Genomic DNA, 18,151 nt, shown 5'->3' with positions numbered 1-18,151 from the left:
TTTTTTTTTTAATTAAAATTTGGAGTAGGGAACATTGCCAAAAACTCCTCAGATGTTCAGCTTCTACGCATACATATACAGTATTTTATAATTTGGTACCATTTACACAGCTTAAAAGGAGCTCTGGTTGCACAGTGGTTAAAAACTCATTTGCTAACCAGAAGGTTGGTTGGCAGTTCAAACCCACCAGCCGCTCGTGGGAGAACAGACCTGGTGATCTGCTCCTGTAAAGATGATAGCCTGGGAAACCCTATCAGACAGTTCTACTCTGTCCTTTAGGGTCACTGTGAGTTGTTCTTGATGACATGCAACAACAACGCAGCTTAAGAGAAACACGACTAGGATTTTGATTTGTCAAATATCTTAATAGACGGTTCTTAAAATAAATGGAAATGATTTTTAAGTAGAATTTTTTGCAACCACATTGTTTGTCTTAAAAATACTTTCACAGCCCTAAGAGGTTTTGGCCCCATTTTACAGCCACACAAACTATGATTCTGAGCTAAAATCGTATAGCTGTCTTCAAGCTAGGTTTTTTGACACTGTATCCTGTGCTTTTCACTCACGTTACCAGTAATGTTATTGGATCCACAAGTGTTAAATCAGTTTTCTTCTCTGATTCTGAAGTAGGGACTTTTGTTACTTTTCTATTTACTATCTTCTTTGTGTTAAGTCTGCTTAGCCTGTATTTATTTCATGGTTTGAAAGTGAACCCTCTTTGAAAACACTTAAATTTATTACTTGTTGATAGAAGCTTGTCTGGGTGGTTAAGCTTGGGAAAGCAAATTCAAATGTGTTCTGACAGCTACTTGCTATAGAGCTATAAGGGCTATTTGCTTATTTGTTGTTGTTGTTTTAAATGAGTTTAATTAACTTTTGAAGATGTATCTCTAGTTTACTAGCAGAATAAATGTTTAATATTTGTAAAAAATTTTAATGCTGTTTACCTTCCTTTTTTTCCATCCTCTTCATAAAAATAGACAACAACACAGTTACTGATCCTCTTGCTGTGAGGACAAGAAACCAAAAGAGGAATAATTTAAAAGTTTGATTAACCAGTTTGACAGTTAGCTTGATTAAACTACTTTCTCGGCTATGCACTACAATTTTAACATTGGTCTTTGCCAAAATAAATAGCTGCCATTGGCCATGAGTGGGACCGGGCAGGAGGGTGTAGATGAATATTAATTCATAACCACCCTTGATTCATTAGAGATACTATTAGAAGTACTGAAATACTGGACTTTGAAGCAAAAATTTCATAAAGAGTTCCTTTAAACTTTGTTTGAGACAAAGGACTTTGGAGTTGTATTTTATATTTGTAGAACTAAGGTTTCAGAGTTAAATGTGACCCAAAGGTTAATTTTAGAATTTACTTCCCAAAAAACTTGTTTAATCTGTACCAGAACATTGTTCAAAAGTGAGACACTACATATGAATGAGTTGTTTCTTTCCTTGGATGTGCCACTGATTACTGTTCCCAAAACCCATTTATCCTAGTTTACTTTTCTATGACATAATGACTGTTTAAAAATACTTACTGAATCATTTCAGAGTTATTTTTTTAACTTAATTTTAAAATTTATCCTCTTCTTTTTTAATTTTAATTTTTTGTTTTATTTTGATTTGTTTTTAGTGTGATTCCCTGATTAATGAAGCAGTTTAGCCCACTTACAGAGGTACTTCTTGACTTTGCACAGGTTTAGCTTTCCTAAGATTTCTACTTATGCATATCGTGTCTTGACACCTGTAAGCATTTGTATGCTAAGTTTGAGGTCTCTTACATTAGCTAATTATTAAGGGATTTTGGTGGATTTTGAGCTATCTGTTAAGGGAACAAGGCAAATGTTTTGCAAGATGGTAGGAGTGGGGGTGTCTGTGGTCTTGTAGGCTGGTGTCCTCTTGTCTGCTGGGAGTGCAGAGAGCCCTGGGCATGAGTAGGCATAGACAGGAGTTTTACGTGAAGGTCAGCACCCACCCCGCCTCCTAGGGACCTGCTACCCTAGTTGGAGGATTTAAGATGCAGAAACAGTCTGTCTTCTGCCAGCTTTGTGAAGAGGGATCCCATTATTGGTAACTTCCTCTCACCCCAGAGTCCACTTGGCCTATGAAGTTTCTTGCCCACTGCAGGCTTTCCTGGCCCAGGAGTGGCAGCTCCTGAGAGAGAACCATAAATAGAGTTTTAAAATGTAGTTATCTCTGTGGTGATGAAACACCTACCGCCTTATGTAAATCTAATATTTGACTCAGACAGGAGGCTTTCAAACCTGTTTTTCAGAACATTTTACATTTAAAAGGCCTGTATTTTGGCTTAAACAAGAGAAATAGATGCAGCCACCAATATCCTATCTGCTCAGCTGTCTACAATAGATAAGGTGACTAATGTTGGAGTCATACAAGCTACATTTTGGTCAGTGCCAAAGATTAAAATATTTGTAAGCTCTAAGTTATTCTTTAATATTTTTTCTCTCTTTTGGGATGCTTTTCTTTATCTTGTCTGTATTTGAGTTTATATGTTTCTACCTATTTAGTGGTTAACTAGAGCTGAGACCTTAGGTTTTTTTTTTTAATTAAATGTTCACATGGAATCATATACAAAAATAAAAATCCTACAATGATTTAAATGATTGCAGCTACATTAATATTGTGTTATGTAAGATCAGCCAGTTATTTAATGAAGAGAAATTCCTATTAGAATCATTATGAAAATGCTATTGTGTACTCATAAGCTAAATTCCTTCTGACAGTGCTAATAAGCAAGAAACATAATTTATTATGTTCATTCAGCAGATATTTGAGTATATATTGTGTTGATCACAGGTTTACTGTGAATGTGTGCATGCATTTTTGTTTAACATATGACCCATAAATACTCAAGGGTGTGTGCATGTATAGCCTTTATTTTATTTGTTGGCAGTTATGCATAAGTACAAAACATTTAATGTAAGTGACTTCTGTAATAATACTGATTTTATATAGCTACACTCAAGTTCCTAGGTTTTCCCTTCTCTGTTTACTAGCTCTTTAGTATCTGTAATCAAATTTCAGGGTTAACAGGTTTCCTTAATATCTTATGTCATTTAATTATAATCATTATTCACACCTTGATAGTCACAAGTTAAAAGACAAGGATTTAGCTCTATACTACAACTTCTGTGTCTCTTGTCCCCAGTCATCCTCTGTGGAGTTAAGAGTTCTATGCTCTGCCCATATACTCCAACTATGTGTACCCATCCCAGCACCTGGCTTTTTTACTGAAGCATCATTGTCCCTCCATACACAGTGTATCTGAGGAATTCTCCAGCTGCACCTGACACCTTTTCTGTCTTTTTGCCAGAGAGCTTGAGATAGCAGACATTACAGGCAATAAAGTTGTAAATTCACCTATTTTCAGTAGTGATAGCATCACTGTGCTTAGGGCTGGTGAGGGCCAGATGAGAGATAATAAATGGAAAGAGAAGAAGTCATAGTGAAATGTATTCTGAATCCCCAGTATATGTTGATTTTTAGTCAGAGATTTAAGCTTCATAGGAAATTATATTAGAATTTTAGAGATTGTTTACCAGCCCTCTGATTTACTGAGGGCCAGAGTAGATAAATCACTTACTCAGAACCACACAGCCAGCTAATGGTAAAGAAATGGATCATAGAAAGAATTCTTATCTCCATATCTACTATTCATGCCACTATTATCATTTTCGTATTTAAAAATTTATTGTGAATGATACAGGCACTTTAGAAAATAGTTTCCAAGTTTCCATATGACCTAATAATTCTACTCCTAGGAGTTTATCCAAGAAAAATAAAAACATATGTCCACAGAAAGATTGTACTCAAATGTTCATAGGAATATTATTCCTAATAGCCCAACTGAAAACAGCTCAAAATGTCCATCAGCTAATGAATGGTTAAACAAAATGTGGTACTACAATGGAATACTATTTAACACTAAAAAGGAATGAAATACTAATACATACCACAACATGAATGAACCTTAGAAACATTACGCTTAGTGGAAGAAGTCAGACTCAAACGACTGTATGTTGTATGATTCCAGTTCTGTGAAATGCCAAGTAAAGGAAATTTATAGACAAAAAACAGGGATGCTTGGAGTGAGAGTGGTAATTGACTGCAAACAGGCTCAGGGAATTTTTTGGGGTAATAGACATGTTCTAGAACTGGAGTGTGTCAGTGGTTGCACAGCTATAGAAATTTACTGTAAGTTGAACTGTACTTCTACAGTGGGTGAGTTTATGGCATATAAATTATACTGCAATAAAGTCTTTAAAAATGTTTAAAAAAATTTCACTGTAACTAATTTCATAAAGGGTAGCTTTCCACCACCAACCCCAACCCCAACCGCAACCCTTAGTGTCTGTCTTTTGCTCCTTTTAGTACCATTCAGCTTTACTAGATTACTTTTCTATGTAAATTCAGGTCAAAGGGATTTTGCTGTTTTACTAAGCTTATTCCTCTTGGTGGAGCCCTGGTTACTCAGTGGTTAAGAGTTTGTCTGCTAACCGAAAGGTCAGCAGTTTGAATCCACCAGGCGTGTCTTGGAAACCCTATGGGGCAGTTCTGCTCTGCCCTGTAGGCTCACTATGAGTTGGAATCGACTCGATGGCAACGAATATTCTATAAAATGAATGAAAGAAGGTTAGGAGCAATATTGTCATATAATGGGAGTACTGCACATGAAGAAGTTAGTTAAAATTGGTTGGAAGGTTGATCAGTCCGTTCTAGTTGCACCGTTAATATGGTAGAGCTTCTTCTCGTGTTCATCTCGTAGCTGTCTTTGGTGTTGCTTGTAATGAATTAAGTTTATATAAATGCAAAGTCCAAAGATTGCTGTGTGCAGTGTTTCTTAAATGGTTTTGGATTGCAGATGCCTTTAAGAATCTGGTAAAAGCTATGGGCTTCCTCTCCAAAGTATTTATATTATCTTATGACTTTCATAGACCCACCAAAGCCCAGAGAGAGCCTAATTTAAGAACAAAAAGGAAATCTATTACTAATCCTTTAAAGAATTAAACACCGTAGTTTTATTTCAGTATATTTTGGTATAAATACAGATTTTCAGATAATACATAAAGTAAGACTTTATAGCCACTAGTTCTGTACTATCTGTGCTCTATAATCATGTTGGTGAGAACTTGAATAAGATCATGACCAATAATCTGTTTGAAGTGACAGTAACTAGAATTGTTTTAATTATGGAATACTTAATGCTGCTCTATTATAAAGCATTAGAACCTTTTAATATTTACCAGTAAGCAGTCAGCTTAAGCCACAGGAATCTGTATTTCATTCAGCTCTGAATTTTACTTCAGAGAATATGATCTTCAAGTACAGTATTGAAGAACGTAAGAACCGTATTTGGGAATGGTATGTATGGCTTTGTGGGGAAAGAGGATGGATGATCTGCCTGCCTTCCTGTCTACCTTCAGAGAATATGGTCTTCAAGTACATTATTTAAGAACGTAAGAACCAAGTTTGGGAATGGTATGGCTTTGGGGAGAAAGAAGATGGATGATCTGCCTACCTTCCTGTCTACCTTTCCTCCCCTACTTTTTGCTCACTTGCCTCTCTCTAAGTGTTGTGCTTGCTTTTTCCCGTTTTTCTTAGTATAAATGGGCAACTATCTGTAGCCATTGTTTGTTTCAGTAACGAAAGCCTGTTGCTATCGAGACGATTCTGACTCATAGCGACCCCATAGGACAGAGTAGAACTGCCCCATAGGGTTTCCAAGGAGCAGCTGGTGGATTCGAACTGCCGACCTTTTGTTTAGCAGCCGAGTTCTTAACCATTGCACCGAGTAACCATTGTAAATCATAAAGACATACTAACTTTACTATAACCTGGGAGGTACTGGAAGATTACATATTGCTTAAGGTAGTTGGAAGTGTTTCTCACCTGAAAAATGATGACTTTTGGAATTTTGTTTCCTTTTATTCATTGTTGTAGCTCAATGATTGTTTTTTGTTTACAAGAATTGTACTGTGTTTATATGATTTTGTCTTTAACTACAGGACCGTGTATATGTACAACAAAATAATGTGGAGAATGTCTACAATTTGGGATTAATTATTTTTCGAGATCAAGTTGTCCGTTATGGTTGTATTAGGGATCATCTACGGCAAACTCTATTGGATATGATTGCAAGAGAGCGGAAAGGAGAAGTTGTAGATAGGTATAGTCATCCTTTTACTCTTGAGGTTTGGTTTTTAATGGTTATATCTTGATAATCAATTCACTGTCATGATTTTATTAAAATAAAGTTTGAATGCCTAGTAAATTATGAATATCCTTGTAAACCTTGTATCAATTCAGCAGTTATATTTTTAGAAGAAACCATCCTAAGCTTTTATTTAATATACTTAAAAAAAAATCAGCCATTAATCTTCCCTTTTTATTTTCATGCTGGCATTTTGTTTATTTTTTGCTGTGTAACATTTTAATTTCTTGATCTTTTTCTTTAAAGGCTTTTGACTTTCTTATTTTTAAAGAAAAATACTGAACATCCTCTAAAATTACTATGGTCTACTGTTTTCCTTCTGTTCCCTTTCCCTTTCTAACATGATTGCAATGCTAGAGTGACTTGAAACTTTAAGATTGCTTCCTCTGCTTCTCTGTTTTCCAAGCAGCTGTGAGATGAACACTCGTAAAATTCGTAATACTTCAGCTTTGGTGCTTGGTCAGGATTGCCTAAAAACCATTTAGTACAAAAAATTATATTGCTTAGGAGTACCTGTATATTGTACCCATGCTGGGCAATACAACTCCCTCTCTCCCTCATTCACTCTTCCCTGCTTCCAAATAAGCAACCTTTTCATTCTGTGTTTTTAAATACATAGAAATATTTGGACATCCTAAACATATTTTCTTTAAAATTTTTAAGTTATGATTGGGTGAGAACAACAGTTAAGAAAAATGCTTTCCAATTAAAATTACTCTAAATCCTTATTTCATAAATAAGCTGCTTATGGGAGATTGGTCACTTTGATAAATGTTAAATGTTCTGAAGGTATTTCTAGCTACTTCTGTTGTGTTTTGTACATGAATCTTTAATGTAATTTGATTATCAAATGGTTTAACTTCTTTTGACAGAGGCGCAATAAGAAATGCTTGCCAGATGTTAATGATTTTAGGTCTCGAAGGAAGATCAGTCTATGAAGAAGATTTTGAAGCTCCTTTTTTGGAAATGTCCGCAGAATTTTTTCAGGTAATCAGTGAAGATATAAGTAAACACTCTTGTAAGATGTTCTGAAAGTTATTGCATGTAGTTACTAATTTCAACATTTTCACCTTTTGTCTGAGGCCCATTTGGGGGACACAAAATACCTTTCAGCATACCTACCCTACATTCTCATATCAGTGAAGGAACTCATTGATAACATATTGAAGAGTTTGAACTTACACACGTGAATTTTTTGTTAAGTTACAAAACATTGCCCTTCAAACTTAGAAATAGCCATATTATTCATTAAATTGGTATATTATAACATTACAGTTGATCCTCATTATTCATGTATTCTGTATTTCTGAATTTACTTTCTCTCTAGAAATTTATTTCTAACTCCAAAATCAGTACTTACGGCTGTTTTGCAGTTATTCACAGACATTCACAGAGCATCGAAAAATTTGAATCCCTGACACATATGTTCCCAGCTGAAGTCGAACGAGACAAAGCTGTGCCTTCTTGTTTCAGCTTTCCAACTATAAACAAGTATCTTTTTCACAGTCTACTTAGTGCCACGTTTTTCATGAAAGTATTTCTTTTCATGAAAGAATTTTTGTTTGTTTTTTCTGTTAAAAAAAGTAGTGCTAAAACACTGTCTAGTGTTCCTAAGCTCAAGAAGGATGTGATGTGCCTTACAGCTTTATTCAGGCACAAGTTATAGTGCTGTTAGCTGTGAGTTTGATGTTAATGAATTTACAAATATATTAAATAAGATGTCTTTTAACAGAAACACATAAAATAAGGTTATATATTGTGATGAGAGGCTCGCAGGAACCTAACCCTGTATTTCCCCTAGGGGCAATGGTTCAGTATTTGCTAATTCATTGCTTGTGGTGATTTTACAGACCATAACTACAGTGAATAACAAATGTTGATGGTAATTAAATAGTATAAATTCACAGGTAGCACATCACCATGAGGTCACTGTATAGGCTTTAGTAATAGGGTTATGTATGATTCCATTCTGCATATGTGACTTAAAAGCTGTTGGTTAGGAAATTGCAGGCCAACAAATACTATTGATACAAATATGGAGCAGTATACACAATCCAGAACCACCTAAATTGCCAGAAGTGAAGCTAAACCAGTACTAATTTGTCATGAAATGATTGTAATAACAGTAACTGAGTATCATGACAAACACAAGACAGTATTTTTAGTAATAAGACATCCTTGCTGAAAACTGCAACTATCTGTGATTTACAGTAAGAGTTTGGTAGTATTGCCAAAACAGACTTCTTAGTAGAGTGTTAATCTATAATTTTTACTCCAGTGATAGGCTTTTAAAAAAAAATAAATGAATGTAAGATTATAATAACCCTTAATAATTCAGTATGTCACTCCTAAGAGCCTTAGAATGTGTATAATAATGGAACTCTGTGAATTTTGGTTTCATTTACCCATAAAGAAATAAAGAATGGATTTGCTACCCTTTTTTCTTTTTTTTTTTTAAATCAGTTTGTAGCTCATCAGGAAGACCTTTATGGCCCACACTGGTGAGCCTGGACCATGTTTAAAGAAGTAATAATTTACAATGTAGGAAACAGTCTTTTCTAATAATGTAGCACCTAATTGTAGACATTTTTTGACAATATTTTGTACCTTTCAGTTTTAATTTCCTTCATTACAGTGTATAAATATTAGATAAATTGTTTGCCAATCAAGATTTGAAAACGTTCTGCAATGACATATATGTATCTATGTGTATGTATATACATATATACGTATATTTTTGTTAGTACTGAGTGGAAAGATGGTCTCACCAAAATTTTTGTTTGGTATGTTAATATCTGCTTTTAGGAATTTCATTATTTTCAAGGGTTATAACTACTTTTTGTTAATAAAGTATGAAATGTTACTAAATTGAACTTAGTTTATATCAACATGCCTTCTATTATATAATTTTTAGATATATTTATTAAAGTCTGCTGTCGGGTTAAAATCAATTGGGATAACATTATTTAGCAAAATGTCTGTAAGGCTGATGTTAGCAGATGACATAGTAATTATTAAAAAGCTCTATTTTTCAAACTTCATTATTGCTTGATTCCTTTGAGACTGGGAGTGGGGTGGCAGGAAAATTTTAGCAACCAGCAGTATGCCAGGAAAGCTTTATGATAAAAGTTATTAATCTTTCTGGGCATAATTTTACATTAAAACAAATCAGAAGAATTATTCGCACTCTCACTTCGGGTGATATGCTTCATTCTATACTTTTGGCCCTCGCTGGCTGTGTTGACTCTTTTAGTATTTGGAGTACATTGGCAAAGTTTGAAAAGTACTGCTTTGAAGATAATATATTGCTTTAATCTCATGCTTTATGTAAGTAATGCTTTAAAGGCTGTAATTCAGGTTATATGAGTTTATGGGTCACCATGAGTCAGAAACGACTCAAAGACAATGGATTTTTTTTAATGCAATGAGAAACTATATAAAATGTTAGTATTGCTTAGGATAATTTGGCTGGTTTATGATAAACACCACGGGGTGGCGGTAGCGGGGAGGGACAGACCAGTTGCCATCAAGTCATTTCCAGCTCATGGCAACCCTGTGTGTTACAGAGTAGAACTGCTCCTGTAGGGTTTTCTTGGCTGTAATGTTTATGAAGCAGATCTTCCACAGAGCCGCTGGGTGAGTTCGAACTTCTGTAGAAGCCCAGTTAAAAGTAGAAGCACATTGTGCTCTTATGTTAATTTTTTTAAAAACTCATGCTTCTTAATTGCAGATGGAAAGCCAGAAATTTTTAGCAGAAAACAGTGCTTCAGTGTATATAAAGAAAGTAGAAGCTAGAATTAATGAAGAAATAGAACGGGTGATGCACTGCCTTGACAAATCAACTGAAGAGCCAATTGTAAAGGTGGTTGAAAGGGAACTAATTTCCAAGCACATGAAGACTATAGTAGAAATGGAGAATTCTGGACTAGTACATATGTTGAAAAATGGAAAGACAGAAGGTAAGAATTAGCCATTGAAAAATAACCAAGAAGTTGTGGTGTGTGTCATAAATTATCACCATTATTAAACTTTGTTAGGATTTCACTGTAAAACTTTATACTGTCTTAGAAATGAGGATTTTAGATTATTGTAGTGAATGAAGTGACTTTTTCTTCTGCCTTCTCAAGTCTCCTCAGAGTTTTTCTTAACTCAGAAGATAAGAAATCTAGTATTAATGGTGATGCCAACAAGCTCCTCATCTACTGCGGTATTTTTACTTTTTTTCATACCCCAGAGATGTTGGGCTGTCTCAGTTGCCACATACTCCTGTATTTTTTTGTGATTCTTTTAAAAATCTGACATTTCAATCTTAAAATATCAGTAGACTTTTTTGGGGGATTAAGTTGTGATAAGGGTGCCACTGAAAAAGCAAAAATATTTGTGTCTTCTGTCCCCTAGAAGAAATTATAAATCAAAGAGCACTATGATTATTGTCCTCAGTCTTAATTTCTGATGCATTAGTTTTTTATAATTTTGACTTCATAAATCACTGATAGAGTATTAAAAAAATAAATAAACATGGTTAGCCTTGTTCTACTCCTTCCTAGATGAAGTGTTAGCAAAGGAGAATGATATAAAAGACAGGAGAATGTAAGAAAAGAGAAAAAGAAAGATGGTGGGAAGAGAGGTTGATGCATGATTAAGGATTCTAATGGAATCCTTGCCTGTGTTTTGAAATGATTTTATTTGTATATATGTGGTAAGTTCCTGAAAAGTTGTATGTAAATTTGTTCCTATTATACCAGAAAAAATGAACAGGACCCTTTGGATAAACCATTCTGTAAAAGAAAAAACAAAACAGAACTTTGTCATGTTTTCTAAAGTGAAGTACTCCTTTATGTCTAGGGTCTAAGTCAGGAGTTGAAAACTTTTTTCTGTAAAGGGCCAGGTAGTAAACATTTTAGGCTTGTTGGCCATACGGTCAACTGTTCATCTTGCTGTAATAGTGAGAAAAAGCAGTTATGGACAATAAGTACATAAACAAATAACTTTGAGTGGGTTGCAGTAAGATTTTATTTGCTGGCCCTGAAATTTAAGTTTCATAAAATTTTCACATGTCACAAAATATCATTCTATTGATTTTTTTTTCCCCCAGTCATATAAAAATATAAAAACAGTTCTTAGTTCATGGGCTGTATAAAAACAGGCAGTGGGCTGTACTTGGTCCATGGGCTATAGTTTGACATCTTCTCATCTCTGAATGGTCCTTTACAAAAAGCATTTTCCCCTGCTTAAATGAAATACAAACCAATAGGTTATCATCTAATGGTACTGTTTAGGTGTTAGGTTAATGCTTTCTTACTTACAGGGGCTGGGGAAGATGACTAAATGGGCTGCAGATGAGAGGGCTAGGAGATATTTGATGCAGAGGTTGTTAGGCATGTCTGAATTACAGTATTTCTGTAACCTGCTTAGAGACGTGTGTTAAAGATAAGTATGCTTAACACATGGTAGGTACTCAGTAAGTACTTTAAATGAAAGAATATCAGAATATCTACTTACTATAGTTCTTCTCTATTTAGTACTTAATATTTTCACCAGGTAAGTAGATGCCTGTGGTTCTGAATTAAATGTAAAAATTCGAGCTTCATTTTTCCAGACTTTATGTTAGATACCTAACTGCTAAATGTCGTAGTTGAGCTAAGCACTGCTCTTGAGCAGTATGTTGAGACTAGGTGAGAGGCACAGTTTAGCCATTAAAAATTAGAAAGTGAAAAACTGTTTTGCCACTATGAATGGAGGATGGATTTGGTTGGTCATTAGATGCATATAGCACTGTGAAATTTAGTTCAAATTGGATCTCCTTTTTATTAAGTGTGTACAGAAGCAGTGATATTTAATTTTTGAATGCCAGGTATTTTTAACTTTCTTTTTTACATTCTACTACCCCATATATATTAAATACAGTGAAATTGTATTAATTTAAATACAGTTAAATATACAACATAGCGTATTAAGCAAAACTTGTAACTGCATAGGAACAAAATAGACAAGTTGAGAGTCATTTCATTAGAGATATTTGATATGCCAAATTTAGTGTAGTATATGTCCATAAATTGCTGTTGCACTTGTAATACCTGTTTTTTTATATGGAAAATTTGGTTGTACTTTATCCCAAATGATGTGAGAAAACTATAAGATTGGCTATCTGTAGATGACTTTGTACATATATTGAGAACTTACTTTTTAATAAAATTTTCTTTTAAAAGTCACTGAAACAAATTTTAGATGCAAGGCCCTTTGTTAAAACAATAAAACTTGCTTTTAAGTATTTTCTAAATACATACAACTTTAGTTTCAGATCTAACTTGCTTTTATAAATCTAGACCAAGGTGGGCAAATTACAAAATCTGGCCCTCCACCAGCTTGTGTTCAGCCTGTAAGCTAAGAATGGTTTTTACACTTTTAAACGATTGGAGGAAAAAAATCAAAAGAAGGATAGTTCATTCACATGAGAATTATGAATTTCAGATTTTAGTGTCCATAAATAAGGTTTTATTGGAACACGGCTGTGCTGTATTGTGTGTGGCTGCTTTCTTGGTACAAAGGCAGAGTTGAGTAGTTGCTACTGAGACTGCAAGGCCCACAAGTCTAAACTATTTTACTGTCTAGAACTGCTGTTCTAACTCCGTTTTCAGACGTTCTTGATCATAAAACTTTTTTGTATCATTGTAAAGTTCTGATGCTATAGTCTCTACATGAGTTATTTCAAAGAAACATTAGGCACATGGAAAAAATACCATTTTAACTACACTTTTGGCTTGTGAAAAATATATAAAAAATGGATAGGGTCCTAAGTTTTCATTGTAACTAAAAGCAGTGTATCGAGATAGACCAAAATTTTGAAATTCAAATATCAGCTTAGGACATTAACTTGGAAATATTAAGAATTGTTCTAAGGAAAAATTTGGAGAATAGGCATTTATGTGATAAATGTCACATAAACTTTGCAACCATGAGGTGTAATGAAGTGAATTTTATTATATTTCATTTGACTTACCATATTTGTCACTTGAACTTTTGAGAGCTTTGTTATTGTTAGGTGCTGTGAAGTCGGTTCTGACTCATAGTGACCCCGTGTACAGCAGAACAGAACGCTGCCCAGTCCTGCACCATCCTCACATTCCTTGCTGCGTTTGAGCCCATTGTTGCAGCCACTGTGTCAGTCCATCTCATTGAGGGTCGTCTTCTTTTTTGCTGACCCTTTCTTTACCAAGCACAATGTCTTCTTCAGGGACTGGTCCCTCCTGATAACATGTCCAGAGTATGTGAGATGAAGTCTCACCGTCCTCGCTTCTAAGGAGCATTCTGGCTGTACATCTTCCAAGACAGATTTGTTCATTCTTCTGGCAGTCCATGGTATATTCGATATTTTTTGTCAACACCATAATTCAGATGCATCAATTCTTCTTTGGTCTTCTTTATTCATTGTCCAGCTTTCGCATGCAAGACTTTGATTTTTAAATTTCTTCCTTATTATATTGACTACCATTTACAACAAAGTTAGAGTTTTCCTTTTGATAGATACTTTATAATACTCAGTAGGTTTCAGATTAAAGTTCTATACAATAAATTATGTAGGAACTCAAAACTACAGCTTTTATTTGTTGTGAAATTACTTTTTTTTATTAGGCTGTTTGGGCATTATCTCTTCCATGTAAATTAAAATTCGCTAAGACATTGATGCTTTCAAAGTATCTTATCTAAAAGCTGTATTTCTTAAATTGTGCTAATAACTATTAACTTTTTTTTTTTTCTTCTTTTTTTCCATTGCTATTTTTTAATAGTTTTTCATATGGTCAGCAAATGGTGGTGATAGAGATAAGCTTCTCTGAGTATCCCAGATCAGGATCAGCATGAACACAGACTTACATTTTTTCTTCATCTTTAACATAGCCAATTTTGTTTTCTTTCTGGTTGCAGACCTTGCTTGCATGTACAAGTTGTTCAGTCGTGTGCCAAATGGTTTGAAAACAATGTGTGAGTGTATGAGTTCCTATTTGAGGGAGCAAGGTAAAGCCCTTGTTTCTGAGGAAGGAGAAGGAAAGAATCCCGTCGACTATATCCAGGTATGATAAGTCATTTTGGCATAAAAAGACCATTCTCACTAATCTATTTATTATGTGTTATTATCCTAAATATTTTAGAATTTTGAGAGGTATGCCTGTTTATAACAGGGAGCCAAACCTAACTGCTCCTTTTCATTTATTAATCTGTCTGATAAAGATCTTATTTAAGTACTCTCAAGAATGAAAGTGAGCTTTTTTTTTTAATATGCCTTAGTGTTTGTGGACCTTAGTGTGTTAAAAGTAACTGTGTTTAGATAAATAGTTTTTGTTTCAAAATATTTTGCTATCAAGCAATACTATGAACAAATTATGCTCCAAATTTTTCTTGTGTTTAAATAATCAGCTTTTATATGTGTATTTTTTTTAAAGCTAATTTTCTTTCTGTCTAACCCATTCAGTCAAGACAGAGGGTAGGGAGAAGCAGTGAGGAGGCTCTTTGGTTCATCTTTGACATAGTACACAGATGGAAAATAGAATACTTCCCAACACTGACATTTTTAACAGGGTTTGACGATAATGTAGAATCTGAGTTTAACACGGAATACACCTTTATTTACCAACAAAGTTAAGATAAACATACATGATCACAAGTGTACTATTAATGGAAATATTATATTGTATCCTAAATTTCTTTGTTTTTATTTGTAAGGGCTTGTTGGATCTGAAGAGTAGATTTGATCGCTTCCTCCAGGAATCGTTCAATAATGACCGACTCTTTAAACAAACTATTGCGGGTGACTTTGAGTATTTTCTCAACCTCAACTCCAGGTCCCCAGAATACCTCTCATTATTTATTGATGATAAGCTGAAAAAGGGAGTCAAAGGGGTAAGTATGAATACGTTTGAAAATTCATTGTTTCACTTGTAGTTATATAATTAATAAATAACATAAAAGTAGCAAATTTTATTGGTATAAAATTAAGCATAGCCCTTTGCTGTACTTAATGAGCATGCTGTGATCTAGTAAGAGAATTGTTTAAGGTATTTGGAATGGTCAAGAGTACTTTTACGGTTTACTTAATGTGTAATTGGCACCAAAACCAAAGAACTACATAGCCATGGTTGTTAAACTGTCTTCTGTCTATAATTGTTAGATACGTTGTAGATAAGAAAAGGGGGCAATGGTGGTTCAGTGTTCAGTAGTTGAGTTCTTGCCTTCCATGCAGGAGACCTGTGTTTGATTCCCAGCCAGTGCACCTCGTACTCGGCCACCACCTGTCTGTCAGTGAAGGTTGTCTGACTCCCTATGGTCTGCTGCTGTTTATGGAAAAACAAAACTTTCTTAAGTACATTTTTCCAAACCATAGCTACTGTTTTGAATCTAATGGATCTCTAGACCTGCCATTGCTTACCTGATGCTGCTGACAAAAATTTAATAACTGTTCTTTACATATTTAAGAGGGCAAATTCCCTTTAATAGGCCCCTTCTGGTATATAGAAATGATGATACTTTAGTGCATCTTAGAGTTCTGACCTTCCATGCGGGAGATCAAGCTTTGATTCCTGGCCAGTTCACCTCATGAGCAGCCACTGCCATCTGTCAGTGGAGGCTTGCGTGTTGCTATGATATTGAACAGGCTCTTCCAGACTAAGACAGATTAGGAAGAAAGGTGATTTACTTCTGAAAATCAGCCAGTGAAAACCCTGTGGATCACAGTGGTCCGATCCACACCTATTATAGGGATGGCACAGGACCGAGAGGCATTTTGTTTTGTTGTTTATGGGATCGCCTTGAGTCGGGGACTGACTTTACGGCAGCTGACAGCAACACAGCTTAGATAACAAGGACCTTGAAAACGGCTGTCCAAAGCAGAGAACTTTGCTTGCTGTCATCTGTTTCTGTGAGTTACGTATCAAACGATACTTGGATGACAAGAATTTGAAGACATAGACTAGAAGAGTAGCTATCAAAAAGTCATTTTGAAAGCATATACTAATGCTTATTTTCAAGCCTTTATGATATATCTGGGATCTTGGAAACACATTGCAGCATTGAAAGTCAAATTAAGCATATTATGATCACACGAGTTGGTCTTTTTCACTTCATCTGGAATCTGTGAGACGAGGGAAATGTAACAAATGGCCATAGGTTTTGCAGACAGTCACTGTAACAACAACAACAAAGGAAGATCAAGGAGTAGAAAAGACTACTAATTACACATCTGTTTAGTCTCCTATACTTTTTAAATATAAACTTAATACAACCAGCCACAGTATCATCTTGCCCTCATTTTAAAGATAAGAGCAAGTGGCGTATTTGCCATTTTTATCCCTTTGCAAAATTTAGGTTTTGAATGAGTTTAAATGAAAATATCAGTCTTTTGGCTATGTTAGTTTCTGCCTAAATATTATACAAAGGCTTCATAAGATACTCTCTTTTGTTACTAAAATTTTATTTCATCTGTTTCAGTCATATCATAATACAGCCCTGTATCACCACATGCTTCAATTTTAGCAGTAGCTCTCTGGAGAATAGAACTCCAGTCCATTCCCCCATCCAGCCCACCAACGATTTAATCCAGTTGCTAGATGAGGGTGAAAGAGTTGTGCTATGTGAACTATGAGACACTTTCTCAAACTAAATTCCTTCTTCTGACTAAGTCCACCTGATACTTGTTTGATTTCAAACAGTATTTTAAATTGTGGTGCTATTTTTGTAAAACTAAAATTTAATAATTGTAAATTGTCTTTTAATTAATTCTGCAGCTAACAGAACAAGAAGTAGAAACAATATTGGATAAGGCAATGGTCCTTTTTAGGTTTATGCAAGAAAAAGATGTATTTGAACGTTATTATAAACAACACTTGGCAAGGAGACTTCTCACAAATAAAAGTGTTTCTGATGACTCTGAAAAAAATATGATATCTAAGTTAAAGGTAAGGTATATGTAAGATGAAACAGAATATAACGTTTATCACATGATTGAGCACCAACAACATGTGATCGTAAATTATTTGATTTAAAATACGTATTTCTAGAAATGAATAAAGATTATTTTTGAGCATGATAGAGGTTATTCATACATTTGTTCAAGTTCTAGGACATTTAGAGTTTGCTGAATTATCTCTTGGTGTGGCAGAATATATTCATGAAGGTCTGGGGAAGATTACAAGGCAAGCAATAAACAGAATATTGCTATACAGTTCTGTTTCAGAAAGTGTAATTCATAGACTACTCATATCACCTGAGGTGCTTGTTAAAAATGCAGGGTTTGGGCCCCACCTTTGATGAGTTGAATTGGAATCTTGGGAAGAGTCTCAGAATACGCATTTTGAAATAAAATTCTTGAGGTTGAGTCTTTGTTAAATACTCTATAAAGTTTGGTAACCACAGGCATAGAACAGCTAGTGGAAAGATGTAAAAAGGAGATTATAAGGGAGCGCAGTTACAATAAATAGTTTCTTTCTGTGTTTTCTCATAGAAAAATTCCTCATTTGTGTATATTTGTATTTTTTTGTTTCACAGACTGAATGTGGATGTCAGTTCACATCAAAACTGGAAGGAATGTTTAGGGATATGAGCATCTCTAACACAACTATGGATGAATTCAGGCAACACCTACAGGCAACTGGGGTAAGATTCTGCATTAATTTCTACTGTATATATATTTATGTAAAGTCTTTTATAATGGGTATTTTCATCCATGAAACAGATTACTGAGCTGCTGGTGTTGTTTCTTTAGATGTCATTAGTGGCGATATATTTGTGAGCTGTTTAAAAATAATTTTTCCTCATATAACTTCTTTTTCTAACTGTATTTATGTAAAACATCTTTTCCAAATTCTTCTAAACCTTACCTTTCCCAGTGAAAATTGAATCAGTAGAATGATTCTACCATTATAACCA

The 18,151-nt window shown here is 34.6% G+C and overlaps 1 protein-coding gene across 2 annotated transcripts in view; it reads left to right on the top strand.

Moving 5' to 3' along the window:
- CUL3 (cullin 3) overlaps positions 1–18,151 on the top strand; it is a 113,487-nt gene that overhangs the window by 69,270 nt on the left and 26,066 nt on the right. For both annotated transcript variants that reach the window (XM_004376373.3, XM_023731353.1), the window contains 7 exons: positions 6,030–6,190; positions 7,108–7,222; positions 9,966–10,194; positions 14,159–14,304; positions 14,954–15,130; positions 17,011–17,181; positions 17,771–17,878. In XM_004376373.3, the coding sequence (XP_004376430.1) occupies positions 6,030–6,190; positions 7,108–7,222; positions 9,966–10,194; positions 14,159–14,304; positions 14,954–15,130; positions 17,011–17,181; positions 17,771–17,878 (1,107 nt within the window). The remainder of the gene's footprint in view (positions 1–6,029; positions 6,191–7,107; positions 7,223–9,965; positions 10,195–14,158; positions 14,305–14,953; positions 15,131–17,010; positions 17,182–17,770; positions 17,879–18,151) is intronic.

Source organism: Trichechus manatus, unplaced genomic scaffold (genome assembly GCF_000243295.1).
Source record: "Trichechus manatus latirostris isolate Lorelei unplaced genomic scaffold, TriManLat1.0 scaffold00041, whole genome shotgun sequence".
NCBI lineage: Eukaryota > Metazoa > Chordata > Mammalia > Sirenia > Trichechidae > Trichechus > Trichechus manatus.
The sequence above is the reverse complement of the archived record's forward strand: the minus strand, read 5'-3'. Positions and strand labels throughout refer to the sequence as shown.